Source organism: Hemibagrus wyckioides, linkage group LG05 (genome assembly GCF_019097595.1).
Source record: "Hemibagrus wyckioides isolate EC202008001 linkage group LG05, SWU_Hwy_1.0, whole genome shotgun sequence".
In the NCBI taxonomy this organism is placed as follows: domain Eukaryota; kingdom Metazoa; phylum Chordata; class Actinopteri; order Siluriformes; family Bagridae; genus Hemibagrus; species Hemibagrus wyckioides.
This window is the reverse complement of record NC_080714.1, coordinates 7,555,885-7,577,664: the sequence shown is the minus strand read 5'-3', so window position 1 is coordinate 7,577,664 and position 21,780 is coordinate 7,555,885. Positions and strand designations below refer to the sequence as shown.

Below are 21,780 nucleotides of genomic sequence, written 5' to 3'. Positions count from 1 at the left end.
CAAATGTTCAAGTCAAAAATTAAAAAGCTCTAACCAACAAGATGGTTTGTGTATGAGGGTAGTTTTTGACTATTGGAGTTATGTTTGAGAGAATGCCTCTGATTGGCTGTTCAGCATAGTGAATCAGTGTACGATAAGAGAAAGTGATGGAAGTGAAGAAAGCAGGAAAACAGTGTGAAAAGGGCACTCATGGAAGTCTCTGACCATATGACCATTTAAATAAGGGAATATTTCCACAACATGGCCATCTGGAATGAAGAAACAAAAATTGTCTGTGGTAAGCGATAGTTGTGTGAAAATTCAACTATAATATACACTACATATAAATGTGCCGAAATTTGATCAATCTAAATTAAAACCAGTGATATTTCTATGTAATTAACAACCATATTTACATATAAATAAATATTTATATTTAGTTTGGTAGCAGAGTAAGCTCAAATGGCACAGATATTCCTAAAAGGTGCCCAAATGGCCTATTCTGAAAATCAGCATAGACATACTTCTACAAAAATATTTTCTATAATCTCTCTGTTGAAAATTTAATAAATCAATCTTTGAGCAGTTCATGATAAGATGTTGTAGAATGGACTCCTACAATTGTATATGGCTTATTAATCATCAAAATTTAGAGATATACTGTCTGAAATGGTAAGATTTGTCAGGCGGAATTTTTTTTTCTTCAGTTTTGTCACCTTCTTTTATCTGACCTTGTAATGTATTTATAATAACACTTCTGTATTAACCTCACATGTGTTAACTTATTTTAAAAGCAGAATTATTTAAAATTCACACTGAACGGTGCTGAGATATGGTGGTCATGTGTTTTTTTTTTAAATAAATGAAATTATGCTTTCAAGTGGTGCTTACTTAATCAGAAAAATAGTTGAAGTTAATCAAAAATTATCAGTTTAATTTACTCAAAAGGAGTAAAATGTCACAGAAGCTCAAAATAGTTAAGTCAGTAGAACATTTTCTTAAAAAATTAAGTTTACAGTCCTTAATCTTTTTAATTAGTTTCAACATTTGGGTTTACAGTGTGGTAAACAGTCCAATGTTGTCACACAACAGCCACATTTATGAGATCAGCAATACATGTTAAGTGCTATTCTAAATATTGATATTGATATGAAATCTGATATTCTAAAATGGTTATAAGAGCTGTTCTAAATTTTTACATGTATTCAAGTCAGGAGTAAGGCTTTCTTATGTTGTTATTAAATTTGGTATTGGATGTGTGTGTGTGTGTGTGTGTGCGCGTGTCTTACTTATATGCTTTACTAGATGTTTTCAATCATGTTTGTATATTAATCGGCTGAAATTCACAATCTCTTACTGCTTTGGTCGATGTTTTCCTGTATGTTTAGATTTGACTGGGCGGCTGGTGCCCATCTGTCTGTACTCTCTATGCATCTACTGATTAAGTCAAGGCCAGGTGCAAATAAATAGATAGTATGACTGCCCACTCAGTATATAGGGTACTGAGAATTTCATGGTGCAACATCGAGGAATAGATTTTATTCTGAATTCTACATTCTACAAAACGGGTGAGCAATACAGAAATACAGAATCCAATCAATCCAGCTGCTGACTGACACTATCTTGAGAAAGCCCAACCTTGGTGAGTTAATAGGATTGAAAATTGTCTTCACCAGCAAAAGAACTAGACTATCATTTATTAGATTGTATTTTTAAGGGTTATGCATCGCAGGTAGTGTCTAGACTTTATTTCATGTCAAAGAAAAGCATTAGTATGCATTAGTTATCTGAAGCTTCTTTCAATTTAGAGGGAATTAATGATAAAACCCTTCAGATGTATAAACTAAATAGTTACTGTTGCATCTACAGCGAAATATTTCAGCTGTGAGCTTCTTCAAGCAAGATTAGAGTAGTAACTATATTTTGGGACCCTTTTAATCCAACTGAACAAACTTTAAGAGTGACTATAACCAGATTTGAGTGTAATGTAAATGAATGTAAATATAATTCAATATAATTAAAATCAACATAGCAAATCTTACATAAAGTTTTACATATATTTACTGTTTATAAAATGCAACTGTAAATATAGATTTTGCAGTAAAATTTTAAATATATCTGAATTCTAGCCAAATTCCTGAGAGTCTGCATTTTCGATTTAAATAAATTATGATTTGTATTTGAATATTGTCTGCAGTAGGCTTCCCAAATACTGATGTTTTGGTGGATAGTGTAGGTTTCTTTTGTACAAGTATTTTGGCTTTGGTTTTGATTTCTTTCCTCATTATTAATAGATCCATTCCAGTGGTGTAGCACTTGCGGTTTAAGCTTCAGCTTAGACACATCCAGCATCACAATGCTCTTCCTGCAGCTCACTCTTCTCAGCTGTAAGCTTCTTCCAAGTTTCTCTGTGTGAAATCCACGGGTTAATTTAAATGACCCTTCTTGCATCTTAGCAGATGAAAAAGCAGCAAAACAAATTAGCAGAATGTACACTGTCTGTGGGTTTATGTGTTAACAGTGTTGCAGACTTTCTCTGCCTGTGATTTTTTTTTTTTTTTACCTTTTAATAATTGAACATTAAATCATACATCCAAAACAAGAATCTAAATATCATACATACAAGAATCCAAAAATCATGTGGTGTAACCATAAATGCAATTACGAAAGATATTGCTCTATATCCGTTTAGATATTTATTTTACCATATTTTGCCCCTATTCTACATTTGCCCCAAATGTCCAGTTTAAATTCTACAATGTGTGATTTTACTTAGTTTTTTAGAATGGATGGGGCATTTACTGTGCTTTAGGAGTAATATACGTTAAATATTCTCTGTTCTCTTTTGCTTCCCTGTATTGTGCATCATTAAAAAAAACAGTCGCAGGTACTGAAGTACACTTTCATGTGGCATTAACATGAAATAACAGTATTAAATTTGCAATAACAGTACAATAACAGTATTAAATTTAAATATTACAACTTTAAACACATTTAAACATTATCCACTGGTATGGTCTGATAAAGTGAATACTAGTTCTTTTCTAGTTCTAACCCTTTTTTTGAAATCAGTTATTTGAGTTTAAGTAAAAACGGGTTTATTGGTCAAGTTTATTGAGTGTCATTAATTACACAATCATTTTTAAGACCATAAGCAATTACTGTTAAAGAAAAGCTCACGTTTTCCTATAAGTATATTTGTATGCATCATTCCAAATGTTTCAACGTTGAAACGCTTGAAATTTATATTTCGATTTTTGCCCTTTCTAAATCATTAAGTATACACGGTGTTCTGCTTTACAGTACTGACTGTAGCTCCTGACTTACTTGTTTCTGGAGGTAATATTTAATGCACCCAAACACTTAAATAACCTAAAATAACATGTGATATTGTTTTCACAGAGACCCCAAGTGAATGTTTTATGTTTACATGCACAAAGATCTGTGTTAATAGTCGGTCTCTTTCAGAGAATATGATTACTTGCTATGGCGATGTCCAACACTTGCTGTGTAGTAAGCTTCAATTATTATTATTATTATTATTATTATTATTATTATTATTATTATTGTTGTTGTTGTTGTTGTTGTTGTTATAACTGTTATTATTATTACTGTTTTTAGACACTGGACTGATTATAGTGAAGTCTTCTGTGTATGGCCGAACGGACAGCAGCACTTGTAGTATTGGTCGGCCTAATTCGCAGGTTGCTAATACCAACTGTTATTCGCTGATTTCTACAATTGCTGATAGGTACAGATTTACTTGCACTATTCTTACAGAATATTTCAGCATTATTATATTTCCTCTGTGATGAATTATATAACAACAATATAACTCTGGTGAGAGCATTTTGTCTTTATAACTCAAACAGATGCAATGGACTGAGAGAGTGTGAGTTAAAGACGGATGTACTTGGCAACCCTGACCCATGTTATGGAACTTACAAGTACTACAACACAAGTTATGATTGTATCAATGCCAGTAAGTAGTCTATAGGTTATGTTTGATTTTGAAAACACTTCAGAATTGGCATCACAATACAGTATTCCCAGTATAATTTCCCATGGTCCCTACTCCAGTTTATTTTGTCCCCTTTCTCTAGAGCTTGTTGTGATCTGCGAGCAGGGCTACAGCACACTGGATTGTGGTAGGAGCTCTTTCTCCCTACATTTGGGCTGCTGAGCAATTATTATTATTATTTGATGGTACACTTGGTTTACAGCAGGTTTATCTGTGCCTCTGTGTAGGAGCTGATTCTATTAAGATCATAAATGCAAACTTTGGGCGTGCTGACTCCAGAACCTGTTCAGCTGGACTCACCAACAATTTGATCCAGAATACCAACTGTTACGCTCCAAACACACTCTCAATTGTGGCCGCACTGTAACTTTGTTTTTGTTGTTTGTTTGTTTAAATATCTTACTTAGTAGATAATGACCTTTGGTGACAGCGGCCAAGTTAACATTTTACTTTCATTTAAAGGTGTAATGGAATGAAAACATGCACTTTACAAGCTTCAAGCACCATCTTTACAGATCCTTGTACTAAAACTGTTGAATACCTCACTGTGTCCTACATCTGCACTAGTAAGTAATCTTCTCCCCTTGACAGACTTTTCTGTTTTTACCCTTTTTTTATAATCTTGGGCATACAGGAATAACTAAAGCACTTTTAAAGCAAGTATGAATAAAACAAGGCCAAGGCACAAGTATGAATAAAACAATGGACCTATGGCCTCATCATCAAATCACACACACACACACACACACACACACACACATATACACTATATTGCCAAAAGTATTCGCTCACCCATCCAAATAATCAGAATCAGGTGTTCCAATCACTTCCATGGCCACAGGTGTATAAAATCAAGCACCTAGGCATGCAGACTGTTTTTACAAACATTTGTGAAAGAATGGGTCGCTCTCAGGAGCTCAGTGAATTCCAGCGTGGAACTGTGATAGGATGCCACCTGTGCAACAAATCCAGTCGTGAAATTTCCTCACTCCTAAATATTCCACAGTCAACTGTCAGCTGTATTATAAGAACGTGGAAGTGTTTGGGAACGACAGCAACTCAGCCACGAAGGGGTAGGCCACGTAAACTGACGGAGCGGGGTCAGCGGATGCTGAGGCGCATAGTGCGAAGAGGTCGCCAACTTTCTGCAGAGTCAATCGCTACAGACCTCCAAACTTCATGTGGCCTTCAGATTAGTTCAAGAACAGTGTGCAGAGAGCTTCATGGAATGGGTTTCCATGGCCGAGCAGCTGCATCCAAGCCATACATCACCAAGTGCAATGCAAAGCGTCAGATGCAGTGGTGTAAAGCACGCCGCCACTGGACTCTAGAGCAGTGGAGACGCGTTCTCTGGAGTGACGAATCGCGCTTCTCCATCTGGCAATCTGATGGACGAGTCTGGGTTTGGCGGTTGCCAGGAGAACGGTACTTGTCTGACTGCATTGTGCCAAGTGTAAAGTTTGGTGGAGGGGGGATTATGGTGTAGGGTTGTTTTTCAGGAGCTGGGCTTGGCCCCTTAGTTCCAGTGAAAGGAACTCTGAATGCTTCAGCATACCAAGACATTTTGGACAATTCCATGCTCCCAACTTTGTGGGAACAGTTTGGAGCTGGCCCCTTCCTCTTCCAACATGACTGTGCACCAGTACACAAAGCAAGGTCCATAAAGACATGGATGACAGAGTCTGGTGTGGATGAACTTGACTGGCCTGCACAGAGTCCTGACCTCAACCCGATAGAACACCTTTGGGATGAATTAGAGCATATATATATATATATATATATATATATATATATATATATATTTTGTAATTTATTTTTACTTTTCTGATTCAAAATTCTTTCCTCTATAGACAGATTTAAACCCTTTTTCCATTGGGGGGTGGGGGATATCAAGCACCCCTAATCTTCTCGCAACTCTAAAATATTAACGTCATAGCCTTAGTTATATTTATATATATGGTAATTACACTTGAAATGTATTGGGAATAATATTATTGTGAATTGCATGATATTATAATATTATAATGACATAATGACACAATAGGTCTTTTCACACTTGAAATTGTTAACCCTGGGTCATCCTAAACCCTGGATAAACGGAATCCTGGGTTATCTGTAATCACGTTTCACACTACTCATACTATTCCTGGGGTTACTTGTTAATCCTGGGTGTTCTTTAACAGACGTTTCACACTGTACATTCCTAAACGCCGGGTTAACAATCTTATTTGCATATTTGCTGTATCACCGTTGCTGATTGGACGAACAGCAGGCAACATGTTTACATGATGCACATTTCCTGTCACTGACATGACATGAGCCTTGCTGCTCAATTTCTGATTGGCTGTCTGTTGCCAAGCGTCCAGCAGCTACAAGCAAACACTGCTCTGATTCACACTGAACAGACTTAGCACCACAATGCAGGGTTAACGCCGCAAAAGCGGAGCTAACACCGCTTTCAAAATACAAGTGTGAAACCTTTCTTTACCCAGGGTTAAAAACGGTGTTTAAAATGACAATAACCCAGGGTTAAGTGCAGCGCAAATATCTCTGCGACACAGAAGTTAGTTTCAGCATTCAGTTGGACTCTGTATGTTCAAAGGTTTTTGTGTAAGACTTCCATTTGCAATTTGCAGTTACTTTTTTTAAGAAGTTAGCTAGTATTTATCTCAGCATCTGTTTATACAGCAATATATATATATAATGTCTCATTAATGTTAATTAATATGGACCTTTGCTTGGCTGTTGGCACCTTTATACCCATGTTATAACCTATTTGTTTATTTGTTTATCTGATCCAATATCCAGTGCTGTTATCCTCATTTTCACAAACATTTATTTAATTTTTTAAGTCAGTCAACTTACCACATAAACAACTTTTTAGTTTGTTTGTTTTTGGTTGTTTTATGCAATGAATCTGTTTCCTGCAGAGGAACTTGTGGCCTGTGAAGGCAGTACTGCGTCACTGAACTGTGGTTTGTACTCTTCTTTTCACTTCTATTCCCCCATTAATTATTATATACCTGTAACATTACATAACATAATAATAATACATTACATTGTACTACTTATATAACAAGAATTTAAACTATAAAAAGCTAATATACATTCGTCTAATTTTAGGTGCCAGCAATATAAAGATTATCAGTGCTAACTACGGCCGAACCAATTCCACCACATGTTCCTCAGGACGACCTGCCAATCAACTCTCCAACACAAACTGCTTCACGGCTGACACAGTAACTAAAGTTGCAGCTAGGTAATGGAAGTAATTGAAGTGTAAACCTATGCTAGTATCACATCATCTTGTTATCAAAAACATTCATTATTGATGTCTATCAGAGTTCAAATTAAAGCCTGTTGTTTTTGCAGATGTGAAGGAGTTAGCAGCTGTCAGGTCCCTGCTACCAATTCTGTCTTCTCTGACCCCTGTCCTTACACCTATAAGTACCTGAATATTGTGTACGCCTGTGTCTGATTGTAAGTTTATTTTTCTGCCAAACTGTGTATTCAGTAACTGTGTTAATGCAGATCTACACACACATATGGGTAATAGAATACTGTACATATTAATCTCCAAAAGTGCATGTCACAATGAAGTAGAAGGTAGGTACATCGTTACCAACTACAAAAATCCCTATATAGTGTTCATTTTTCCTCAAAAAATTGGTTCAACACACAATTGCTGCAATTCTAAAATATAACTTATGTTCAAATAGTCTGAACTTTTATATCACATTGTTTTTACAGTATATTTAATCTGAATTACTACACATCTTGAATACAGTGCATATAACAGGAAAAGTATTTTATGTGCTGTTCTCTTTTTCTTTGTTTTTTTTACTACTGATAGAATGACTTCCAGCTTTCCACCCAGTGGCCAGAAAAGGGATCACAAAGTTTTACCTACAAAGCCATACAGATGTTACAATGCAAGAGCTTTGTTTTTAATGTACTTAACACTGGCAGGTTAAATCATTTTTGCTTTTGCATAATCAACTGCTGCAGTGATTTTGTTGCTGAACCATACTTACTGGCTTTAACATGTAATCCCACCATCCTAAACGAATCCACTTTACAGATGATTGCGCAATAAACTTTCTAAACATGCATATCATATATGAGTTGTGTGTGTTTATGTGCAGATTTTATGCAATCTGAAGCAGTGGTTGTCCAAACAAATTCATACAAACAACAAAGTCTCATAAACATGTCAAACACAGAGCGGACAGGTGCCAAATGGAATCCAAAGGCATAATACAGGTGAACAGTCTTATAAACGCTGACACATTTCTGAGTTACTATTACTATAGGCAATAGAGCCAACAGAAAGACTAATGTTTTAGATTTTTTTCTTTGATAGACAGGCCATAGAATAGTAAAAGTACAGGGTAAAATGTGTTGTCTTATTGAAAGAAAGAAAGAAAGAAAGAAAGAAAGAAAGAAAGAAAGAAAGAAAGAAAGAAAGAAAGAAAGAAAGAAAGAAAGAAAGAAAGAAAGAAAGAAAGAAAGAAAGGTCATTCAAAATAAAAATTAAATAAATGATCTCTGTTATTTCTTTACATTTACATTTCCTGCATTTGATAGACGCTCTCATCCAGAGCGATGTACAAGCCTCAATGAATACATTATCACTGGTTCAATAGGTCACAGACTTAACATAAAACAATACATAAAACAAACAGGGAAAGATAAGAGCTAGTTTAAGTGTTTCAGGAAGAGGTAGGTCTTCATTCGTCGTTCGAAGACAGTCAGTGACTCAGCTGTTCGGCCATCTAGGGGAAGTAAATTCCACCACCTCGGTGCCAGAACAGAGAAGTGTCTAGATGTATACCTACCTCTTACCTAGAGATGGTGGGACCGGTCGAGCAGTGCTAGCGGATTACTAGGGGGCAAAATAGAGCATAACATTTGATGAATAGAGCAAACATTTGATGGTCTAAGTAAGTAAGTAAGGAAGGAAGTAAATTTCTATACTTATCAAATCATAATTTTGCTAAACTATCTTATTTTTTTCTCCCCAATTGAATATTATAGGATATTTCGTGTGGATTCATAATTTATAATCCAAATCTCAAATCAACTGTAACTGTAACACAAAACGTGCAATAGGAGGTAAATATCTATGCAAGGCACTGTGTGTGTGTGTGTGTGTGTGAGGTCTCAAATTTATTCAGTTGTGCCCATATTTTGGATTGTGTGTGTCATTATAACAAAAAAAAAACAATTACCTAATTATCTTCGAATAATTATCTAATTATTAGATGAAATTCTGCAGTGGCCTGTCAAATGATGGTAAAAAAGGATGGCTATTGACTATTGACTACTGACTATTAATGCAGTATGTTGACATCAAATAATGCAGTTCTTTGATATGAAGTTCCTTAAAGGAAAAGTTTATTTCCAGAACAAAAATTTACAAACAATTTACTCACCCCCATTGTCATCCAAGATCTTCATGTCTTTCTTTCGTCAGTCATAAAGAAATAAAAACATTTTTTAAGGAAAACATTTCAGGATTTTTCTCCATATAGTGGACATCAATGGTGCCCATGAGTTTGAACTTCCAAAATGCAGTTTAAATGCATCTCTAAACTATCCCAGCCCAGGAAGAAGGGTCTTATCTAGCAAAACGATCGACCATTTTTTTTTAAAATAAAAAATAAAAAATCCATTGTAACTCCTCTAAAGTTGAAGTTAAAGTCAAGGTCAGGTAGTCCGCTCAGAGCAGTGTTAGATCTGTGGAAGACCTGCAGCTAAAGTCTGGGAGAATCAGTGCATTGTTGAAGCACACTGATAAAGGTTTGGGGAAAATCAAGTTCACCCCTGGCCAAATCTAAAACATATCATCCAAAATGCATAAATTAGCTATAAGCTTAGAATAATTAACGTGGAAAAGGGATGGTGACTTTTGCATACCCATGATGTCTTCTCAACATGAAAATGTTTCACACTGAAAAATATGTAAAAAAAAAAAAACATAATGATAGGAATAAGACATATATATATATATATATATATATATATATATATATATATATATATATATATATATATATATATACATAAATTATATTAAAACTGAATAGGAAATAAATGTAAAATTAGAATATAATAATGCCCCAAACTTTCCACAAAAAAACAATAGGTGGACCGTTTTGACATGAGGAGCTAGGCTGATGTCAGCATGTATGATAAGAAACATGGATATAGACACTGAGCTTTGAAACTGAAGTTTGTGGGGTTCCATGTGAGCACCTTATAATTTGTACTCAACGCTGACTGCAATAAACTTCATCTCTGTGATCATCCAGTCTGAAGTATTTGGCTTTTTCTTAGTTAGTTTAAGTCTGCTCATTAGACTGAGTTAGTCGGGTCATTGTGGTCAATTTGGAGTCAGATAGATTAGCTTCAGGAGAGGCTCATTTTAAACTGAATTATTATTATTTTATTTTATTTTATTTTATTTTATTTTATTTTATTTTATTTTATTTTATTTTATTTTATTTTATTAAAATAAAATTATAATTATAATTATATATCTAATTTGAATCTGTTTCTGTAAAAATGTCAAAAATATCATTTCTAATAGTATTAAATGTTTATATTACTTGTATTAATACAATTAAGAAAATATTACTCCTACTACCAAATGCATTAAAAGTAATTTAATATACAGTATAACCCTGGGGAAGTTCAGTCGTTTTTTGCAAGGTTGAACAGGTTGAAACAAGGCAGCAGGCTGAATTTGCTTTGTAGGCCTTGAGTTTAAAACCTATGCCCTAAAGCTATATCAAGTGTCATAGAATAGAGATTCCTTTTATCAGAGCACTATCAGTAGAATTCTCAGTGGGTGCTTTTCTAAGGAGAGCAAACTTGTTTGATATGAAAACAAAGAGGAGTTAATCTTCTATGGGTGAGCCTTAAAACTGACCATGACCATTTAAGGTCAAGGCCAGTTGACTTAATCTTCTTTTTTTGTTGTTTTTGTAAAGATTTTTTTACATTCAAGGATGTATTTTGCTCATTCAGATGTATCTATCTTCTGGGTCATAATGTCTTTGCCCCTTCTCTTATCTTAGGCCTGGCCTTTATCTATATCGTCTCAAGTATGTGTTTTGGCATGTACATGTTGACTGTTTTCCCCCTCATGTTTAGACTATACAGTGCCCAGGCTGTCTTTCTGCAAAACTACAACAACTTTTTGACTATACCCTGGCTCTAAATCTCCTGATTATGAAATCATCTTGATTCTGGTAAAACTGCAGTATTTTCGATCAATCAGAACGTTTTAAAATGTGGGTGATTTTTCTGCAAGGAAACTACCCTATAAATGTTCCTTTGGTGCTTCCTCACAAGTCTCTTTGAATATTAAGGGTTAGGGGTCTAGTTGGGTATGCTTTTTTCCAGGTGGTTTATAAGCTCAGATAAAGAAAGTACTCTAACCTATCCGTGTTCATCTGAATTCCTGTGAAATCCAATTATTATGCATTCTGGGTGCGTCAAGGTGTCTTTAGTACAATTATTTTGTTTCCAGTTACTAGGACTCCATAAATTGTATACAAAGTGGTCTAGTCCCACTGGTGCAACAACATCAATACACTGAGCATCAACACATTCAGCACCATGTTTTGCCTGGAGCATACTCTACTCACTTTGTAAGTTTGATAGTAATAGATAATAAATAATCATAATATTAATAGATAGTGATAGTTAGCTATCTGTGTTTGCTTTACAGTGCTTATTGCATCACCTGGCTTGCTCGCGTCTCGAGGTAATATTTGAATGCAGTCAAATATTATTTTTGAAATAACCTAACATGTGATATATGTTTCACAGACAACCTTACATATTAACTCAGGTTTACTTCAAATATCTGTATGAATAAATATTTTCTTTCAGAGAGTTTGATTACCTGTGATGTTGATGTCCACTGCCTTTAAATGTATTTTATTCTGTCCAGCTGTATGTATTATTATAAGAAAAGCGATGCTGTAATAAATTTGTGTACGGCTGTTTGGATAGCACAATCTACAGGACTACACATCTGTTACAGTACTGATTCCACTATTGCTGACAGGTACAGTGTTTCTTGGGTTATAACATACACAACAGATCTACCATAATTGGCATATTATATAATGCCATATTTATATAATTCATTGAATTAATTAAATAGCACTTTGCTAATAAAGGCTCTACCATAATCAATTACAGATTTTTGATTAAAAATTATTCTTTCTATAGTATCTACTTATCCAGGAATTTGCATGGATAACCCTCCACATGAATGGATTTTTTTTTTTATTGTAATTGTTGACATGGTGACATTTCTTTAAACAGTTGGTCATTTAATTTTCATGAATGGAGCTTTAAGTATCAGTTGTTTGCAGTTTGGCAGTAAGCCGACATAGTGTGTGGATGCTGTTGAGGAAATTGCAGTCTAAAGCTGCAATAATGCTCAAAATAAGAGAAAATGGCTCGTCATTCCACAGCATTAAACATAACTGTATAAATGTATAAAATGTATAATGAGTCTTTCTTTAATTATAATAAATTGTAATAGTTGAGAAATTGTTCTGGCATTAGAGGAATAAAACAGACAGGCATGCTGTCTTTGAAAAATAATCAGTTTGGCATCAGTGTGGCAAGAGTAGCTCTTCTTCTGACTTGCAATAAATTAATTATAAATAATCAAAGTTATAGTGAGGCATCATATCAATATCATATTACCTGCATTAATAATTATCTCAGTTGAATATCCTCATAAGGATAATATGAAAAATCCACGCTCACAGAGTTCCCTGACCCCTTTCTGTCTAAATAAATAGACTCTGCTATTTTATATTTCTTTTCTGATCATTAAAATGAGAGGATTTCTACACAACATACTTCTGCTATTTATGCCTAATTCTGAATATAGGGGTAAAGGCGGATTCGCTTTGCCCCCTGATTCATGTATGGAAACTTACAAATAAATCACAACCACTTAAAACTTCATCGATGCCCATAAATAGTCTATATGACGGCCAAAGTAGATTTAAATTTTAAAAAGTGGCCAAAAATAACATCCCTATGTAGTGATAAAATCTCAAAATATGTTACAACACAAACTTACTTAAATATTAATAAAAATATGCCCAGTACTTCTACTATTCTTTTTTGCTTGCTATTCACACACTAGAAGGACTGCATCTATTTCCCCTGTGGCCTGTCTTCAGTCTGATAAGGAATCAGTTTTAAATTTGCAACCATGCACATGATAGTGCAGGAGTCTGGGTGGAGGAATACTTAACTTATCTGTATGTTATATAATAAGTTGCTCTCAGTGGTGGGCAGTAATGAAGTAAATGTAATCTGTTACCGTACTTAACTATCTTTTTCCAGTATCTATACTTTATTAAAGTATAGAAAGTCTTTGAGACTTTTAACTTTTGCTCCACTAGATTTTGAAGAAACATCTCTCGGTACTTGTATTAAAAAAAAAAAAAAAAAAAAAAAGCAGTTGTCTTGTTACAGCACAGGTACAGTGTGCGCATTATGTTTGACCGACCACTGATTGCTCTAATGATTTTATTTTGGAAACTTAATCAATTCCTCCTAAAGTAGTCCACTTAGTAATGATAAACTATCCTGCAATAAACCATGCTCTGAGTGCAAGCATAACAGATGAGAGTTGTGTGAATTCATGTGCAGTTAGTTAAAATTCAGTCAGTTCATTTTAAAAAAATTAAAAAATTATTAATGAACCAACTAAATGACTGTTATCACTTATCAGATATAAACTCTCCGGAGTTTATCAGATATAAACTCCTCAGAAGAAAGTCCTCTCTCCTAAAGTCAGTTTCATGTTAAAAAAAAATGCTGATACCAGAGATTCAGATTGCTACTATAGAAACAATAATGTATTAGAATGATTATAATTCTATGATTCAAACTTTAGCCAGCACTATAATTACAGCTGCTAGTACAGAAAATTAATGACTTTCTGACCAGCCAATTGCTCAACACTGTGATATACATGTATATAAATATATCATGATACAATACTGGCTTTTTCTCTTTCAGTCGATATTTTGGGGAGAGATAGATAGAGAGAGAGAGAGAGAGAGAGAGAGAGAGAGAGAGAGAGAGAGAGGAGTATGAAATTGTCATGTATTTAAAGGTTCAATAATCATTGAACACTTCATTTTCAGCAGGCAGCTGGCAGCTGCTCTCTCCGTCACACCTGGAAAACAATGGGGTTTTCATTTGAACTTGTATCCACATATAGCAGTATTGTACTGTATATTACTGATATCGGTCATGTGTACTGATGAAGGTCACACTTTTGCTTCTGTTACCTATCTTTAACTATATTTAGCGCTTTAGGGCAGTGGTGGCTCAAGTGGTTAAGGCTCTGGGTCACTGACTGGAAGATCAGGGGTTCCAGCACCACCAAGTTACCACTGTTGGGCCCTTGAACAAGGCCCTTAACCCTCTCTGCTCCAGGGGTGCTGTATCATAGCTGACCCTGTGCTCTGACCCCAACCTCCAAGGATGGGATATGTGAAGAAAAGCATTTCACTGTGCTGTAATGTATATGTGACAAATAAAGGCTAATTGTAATTATTTATAGCTTCAGGAGTGTAGCAGTTTGTGTTGGAAAGTTGCTCAAGAGGTCGCCCTGTAGAACATGTAGTGGAATCGGTTCGGCCATAGCTAGTGCTGATGATCTCTATTTTGTAATCACCTAAAAGTATTTATCACAAGGAAAAAAATAGACTATTAGACATCTGCAAAGAAAAGCAGTGGAAAAGGACTTCCACAATATGGTGGAAGAATGCTAAATCTATTTGGTATAACAATCATCACTAGTCGTCTTTACCTCACACTCTCTTAGTCCATTGCATCTGGGTAAAAAAGACCAAATATGCTTAGTGGGGTTATGCTATCATCCCTTTACTGGTATCTTTATTGTAGTGGAACATCAAGTCAGTTTCTCTTAATTTCTATATTATAGCAGCTTTAGACTGTCATTTCCTCACAACCACCAACACTTTCTGCTCCTTTTCTATCATGAAATTAAAAGGAACAAAACTTGCCCTTGTTGAAAACCTTACTGATTGTTATAAAGTTCTTATACTTAAATCTCCCATAGTCGAAATTTTACATAAACATCTGTTTCCAGTAGTGAATAATTGGTAATAGCCATATAAGTTCCTGTGTAAGTAGTTACTATAGAAAGACGAATGCATTAAACAAGTATATTAACATAAACTTTCCAATGGTACTGTTGTCTATTGTATGGTCATGCTGTTGTAAAAAAAAAAAACACCTTGTGATCATTTAGAATCTAGCATTTAGCAGCACTGTGGTATCAGTTATTTCATACATTTGTACGATTGATATTAAATAAATTTAATAAATTTCTGCCAGTTGTTGTAGATCTATTGTGTTATAGTATAACCCAAGAAACACTGAGCCTGTCAGCAATAGTGGAAACAGTACTGTAACAGCTGGTATCAGTAGATGTAAGATGGGGACGTTTAGTACTGCAGATTGTGCTATCTGAACGGGCGTAAACAGTAGACTCCTAATAGTTTCCTATAATAATGCAATGTTTTCGTACAGCTATACAGGGTGAAAGACATTTAAACTTACCACGGGTGAGGCGCTGAACATCACCATCACAGGTAATCACAGTTTCTGAAAGAACAGATTATTTACACAGTTTTTTTTAAGTACACCTGAGCGATCTGTTAAGTTAAGCAGATATCACATGTCAGGTTATATAAAAATGGTCTTTGACAGTATTTAAATATTACCTCCAGAAACACGCAATGCAGGTACTGCAAAAAGCACTGTAAAGCAAACACAGATAGCAAACATTGATGTAAGAGTTTAAAATTAGATTAAGGCAACCATGGATTTCATATGGAAAGGTATGGAAGAAACTTACAGGTGAGTAGAGTAAGCGTGTTGAAGCAGTGATGGTGGATTTAGATGCTGTCAGATGTTGAAGTTCTGCAGCACTGGCTCTGATCTCCCTATAAATATAGTATATTGAGAAAAAGTAATTAAAAAAATACTTCCACTGAAGCCACTGACTCACCCAGGGTGCATTATAATTGGAGATGATTATTTATATCTAAATATGTATGGATACAGGTCAAGCCATTATGGCTTTATTGTAATTAATTTAATGACATACAGATTCACAAGAATTATAAGTTATAATTAATAAGCTGTAATGCTCATGTAAGGGTATAGGAGCAGAACCACGGCCAGTTTTAAGGCTCACCCATGGAAGCACAAATCCTTTCTGATTCACTTGTCCAACTGAGTTTCTCTCGTTATTGAAGCACACAATGAGAAACTTGTTGAAAGTGCTCTGATTATCAGACTCTACAGCATGACGGCAAATTTTTATATGCTTTTTGTCACTATTCTATGCTATTTGTCACTTTTTCACATAAGTGAAGCGTAAACTCCATATAAATCCTACAAATATGGCATCAATGTACAACCTGTACTCATATAGAAAAATGTGTATATGCTATAACACTAAATTGTACTAATACATAAAAACAAAATAAAAACAAATATACACATTGTTCATTCTACTTTAATGCAAGCTAAAGTGCTAAGCTAAAAAGTGATCATGCTCTACCATGCCTTGTTTCCCACTTCCAGTTTATTATCTAATCTTGTGTTTTTGACTTAAATTTTTGTTCTCTGTTTTCAGGGTTCTTGCCCTAACCTGTTAACAATTAATTGGCTGATTGCTAGACCTGGTTTAAGAGGCTGCCATGTTTGCCTCAGCATGGAACAGGATTTGGAACAGGGTCTGAAACCTGGCTTTAGAGGCCACCATGTCAGCCTCTGGAGAGAGCTCTGTGCTGGAGGCCACTCTGTCAGCCTCATCATTCAATGGGGCTTGACCACCCTGCTCCGGGCCCTGTGTCCTGCCCTGTTTCAAATCCTCCCACGTGACATAAGCCTAACATAATTACAAGTTAAACCCAATAAATTTGTGTTAGAATTTTCGGGTTCACTCGGAGAAGAATCCTGAGTCGCACTGCTGCCCACCTCTACTGATAAAACTCTTCGAAATTTACTGAGATGAACAGGGAGTATTTATACAGAAAAAGGTATAATCTTCATTATTATCTATAGTTAAACAAAAGACATCAGCAGAAACAGTCGTGGTGGTTGACGTGTTCACTGGCAGTTTTGTGAGTTTACTACGAAAAGGCCTATCTAAGATACGGAAGACGGAACTGTTCCTGTGTCTGTGTTCAGCACATGTTCTCAAAACATAACAGAAAGAATTTCTAGGACAACTTCTTTTAAATGAATACAATTAACAAGATCACTTAATTACAACTTTCTTTTAAAAGGGCAGTCCCATTGTCATGTGTTTTATTTTTAGCTGAATGCACTGTATTTTAATTACAGCTGGCAGATGACGACATGAATCTTGGAGAGCAAGCAAGACTAAGCATTGTGAACTCATCCTGGTTAGGTGAAATAGTGCCCTTTTCATGACGGATTATTTGGCACATAATTATATTTTGCTATGCAATTCCTATGGCATCTCACAAAGAATGCATGTGTAGCATCATGTCAGATGTGTAAAGATGTCATTTAATAAAATGTTTTAGTCATTTCATTTAAGTGTAAAATTTGAGCTTGCACTAATTCTAACTAATCAACAAATAAATAAATAAATAAAAAAGTACTCAATTAGACAAGTAGCTGTCTTAGCCATAGTTAAAACAAAAACTATTTTAGGACATCTCTATCTTTATGAAGAGTAATTATGGGCTCATTTGGTGGAAAACAAGAATTGGTATTGAAATGAAACACTTGTGCAAAACATTTTTATTTTAATTATTTCTAATTAGATCACAATCAACAGACTTTCACTATTTTTTTTAAATAGACCCTTTAGATTCAGAGATATGTATGTCAACCATTTGAGTGTACTGCTAAACCAGCTTATTGTAACATTCAGTGCTTAGTTTTAAAGTGTCAAACAACTGTAGCTGGGTACTAAGTTTCCCCCAAACTAAACCTGACAATAGCATGAATATAACCTTCTAAACTATCAAGACTATTACATGTTTTATTTTATAGAAAATTGTTTTCTTTAGGTTGTGTTACTGTGCACTTCATAACAGCTAAAAGCGGACTTTTTTTCCCAGTATCACTGTGATTTTAGACTATGCTGTTAAAGATGGAATAAATGTGCAAAGTTTACTAAAATAAAAATGAGTTTGTCTACCCCCACTCCTGCAGAAGTGCCTAAAAGGCACATGTTTGACATGTAAAGACCATGTTTGACATGTAGACGACTCCACATGTAGGCTAGTCTTCTTTGCGGGAGTTGTGTCTGAAGCGCTTCCTAAAATCATGCCAATTTATTGGCTTGGGTAGGTCAAGTGACAAAGCGGAGCACACCAGCAAGACCATAAAAGGGAATCTACATCACATTACTCCAGCTTGTTTGTCTTCAGGAGGCGCTGTGTGCATGTTTGTCAATTGTTTGTCCTGTCCGTCTATAGTTGGGAAAAAGAAGATATGTATAAAAGAATATAAAAGGTGCTATATTTTCTCTATATTTTCTGTGCACTTTTTCTGTGTTTGTTTTGTGTTTGGCTCTCGAGGGAGCCGGATGCAAGCACTGCAAAACCTTTCCTCTTCAAAAATTCTGCTCTCGCTTGGCTGGGTCCCGCATCTGCTGAGACAGCGCGCCGACTTAGATAATTGGTCTCGCAGGTCAAGTTAGCAGAGGTGGAACAAGAGACGGGTGATCCCCTTGTCCTCTCTCCTGACTCGGATTTCCCCGCTTCTGCTCTGGGAGCTCACTTTGAGTTCTCCCTACCCAAACAAGGAATTATTAGTCTTCATCAGACTCAGAGGAGTTTAATATGGGTGATGATGAATATGCCATTGAATTGAGAGAAATCAGTGGCATTGGTGCTGTTATGGTTTCTTCATGAATGCCTTTCTGCTGTCCTCTCAGCTGACACTAATACATTTGCTTACATTTGCTTGATTTGCGATTTCTCCTGACCTAGATGATTATAAATGTTGTCTGCACTGGGAGGAGCTCAATGCGGGCAACAAGGAGCAAACAGCAGTCAAATTGCCATCATATTCTGTGGTGTTTTAAAAGCTACTGGAGGTGATCACACAAGCTGTTGCTATGTTTAGCTTTGTATATTGGCCTGATAAAAGGTTAGCGTTGCCCGCGCTCAGCTTCACAATCGCTACCTAACTTCACACAGCCCTCCACCTCTATACAGTTGTCTCCAATTTTTCCCAGACCTCCACACTGAGGTGTCAAGGTGGTGGTAATGATTCTTATTCTGCCTGTTTGTTCTCCTCAGCCAATGCTCACTCTTTAGCCATTGTGGGCCTAGCTGGACATGGGTATGCGGCGATGCCTAGGCTTGAAGAGACACTTGCAAGCTATTTCTCCCCTTCATCGGCTGCTTGGAGAAAGCCCACGCTCCCCTGTCAGGCCATGTCATGCTTATGAGGAAGGCCTACAATCCTGCAGGTTAAGCCAGTACGGTGCCAGAAAGTAATCCTAATGCCTGAGGCCTAAATGCTCCTTTAGGGCCATCTCCACTGCTGCCTACCCTGCCACCTCCAGTGTTTCTGGGTTCAGCCATGACCACCCATGCACCTGTTCCTTATGTGCTCCAAATAGCTCCAAGCCCCTTCCAACATGTCAGCCCCCTGCAGGGCTCCAGGCCCTGTTCCAAGATGAGGCTGACAGGGCAACATCCAATGCAGAGCTCTCTTCAGGGATTCCAACACAGAGCTCCAAGCCCAAACATCGGCCTTAGTGAGGAACAGGGCTTGAAACAGGGCTTTCAACCTGCCTTAGGTGTCTGCCACTTTAGCTTCACCATGGAACAAGGCTTGGAACCTGCCTTGAGATGCCACCACGTCAGCCTCTGGAAAAAGCTCTGAGCTGAAAGCCACCCTGTCTGCCTCATAATGGAATGGGAATTGAGCAACCTGCTTTGGTCATTTTATTGTGTCCTGTTTCAGGCCCTGTTTGTTTATTTTTTTAAATTACTCTGTACTTTGTTGTTGCGTTGATACATTCCTTTTTGATTGATGTCTTATCTCTGTTTCTGTCAGGTTACTGGTCGATTGAGTCCTAATTTTGCTCACATATTCTGTTTTCCACTTGAATTTTTAAGGTAATTGAGGCTTAGATGTTAATTATCAATGTGGCAACTCGTGATCACACTACACAAAGCCTTGTTTCCTGTTACCAGTTTCTCATTTACCTTTCATGTTTTTGACCTCAGTTTCTGTTTCCCGTGTTCTCGCCCTAGCCAGTTAATGTTCATTTACTGATCGCCCGACCACTGCATGTTTACTAACTTTTAATTATGCCCTGTGTTTTGGATTGTTGTTGTGTTTAATAAAACCTGTTTCACCTGCACTTACATCCGTGTCCATGTTTCAAACCTTGCCGTGTGACATAAGCATAGAATAATTACAAGTTAAACCCACTAATTTGCGATAAATAGATAGATAAATAGTGGATTATCAAAATCACTTAATTACACTTTTCGTTTTAAAAGGGCAGTCCATTGTCGTGTGTCACATTTCTCCATCACATTAGATGAATGTACTGTATTTCAATTACAGTTTGCAGATGATGACAGTAAAAACATGTCAGTCAGGAACTTTAGAGAACAAGCAAAACTGTGCACTTTTCATGATGAATTATTTGGCAGATACATTTAATTTTCTATGCAATTACTATTGCATCTCACAAAGAATGTATGTCAAAAGAATTTTAGTCATTTCAGTGAAGTGTAAAATTTGAGCATGCACTAATTCTAACTAGTCAACCAATAAATTAAAAAAAAAAAAAGTCAACACCACAAGTAACTGTCTTGGCTATATTTGGTCAAAAATTACCTTTGAATGGTAATATGGGAGCAAGTAACAGAAAACAAGAACTGGTATTTTATTCAATTTTCTTTAATACTTTAAAAGGCACACAATGAAATACTTATTTTTTATGTTAATTCTTACTAATTAGATCACCTACCTCTCTCGATTACAAGCATTCCTATCAAAAACAGCTAAATAGTTGTAATTGAAAAATCAGCAATTAATTCATTTGTTTGTTTATTTGTTTATTTATTTAAGTGATTGTTTTGTGATAGGAGCATATTCATGGATATTATTGTGACTGTGATATAATGGACAAATAACTCCATATACTTTAAAACTACTCTTGTGATGAAAACTTACAATTTCATAGTATCATTACTAGCCATTAATAAGTTAGAGAAATGCGAAAAAGGTGTTCCTTTATTGATGAAAACACTGAAAGAAAATGAGTGACTTTAACTGATAGTTTAAAATGAACAACTTTACCACAGCATTTTAAATAGATAATTGTTCTGTTTTCTATGGTCCTGTCAGGTTTGTTTACATGAAATAATGCACAGGTGTCAAGGTCAGGTTACACATTTTATTTACTATTTTGGTATTTTCTCTAAAAATCTACAAAAGCTATACACCAAGTAAACTGTCTGATTCTGCACTGTGAATCTGATATGAAAATACTAAAATACAGTTTGTACACTACAAAACAAAATAATCCTTATGACTGACACACATGGTACAAAGAAATTCTGCAAAATATATAATGTGAACCTGAAAGATGCATTGTATCAACCGAAATAAACCTGAAAGAACCATAGAAAATAATAACACTCACATATCTCCCAATACCTCCCTTATTTTCCTGT

General features: G+C 35.7%; 1 protein-coding gene across 1 annotated transcript; it reads left to right on the top strand.

Annotated features, from left to right (window-relative positions):
* Positions 1-2,335: 2,335 nt before the first annotated feature.
* LOC131353391 (rhamnose-binding lectin-like) lies at positions 2,336-7,649 on the top strand. Its single transcript, XM_058390389.1, has 11 exons — positions 2,336-2,366; positions 3,283-3,318; positions 3,448-3,492; positions 3,601-3,730; positions 3,852-3,961; positions 4,083-4,127; positions 4,228-4,363; positions 4,463-4,566; positions 6,931-6,975; positions 7,124-7,259; positions 7,373-7,649. Exons 1-11 carry the CDS (start codon positions 2,336-2,338, stop codon positions 7,476-7,478), a joined length of 924 nt encoding a protein of 307 aa, XP_058246372.1. The 3' UTR covers positions 7,479-7,649.
* Positions 7,650-21,780: the final 14,131 nt, after the last annotated feature.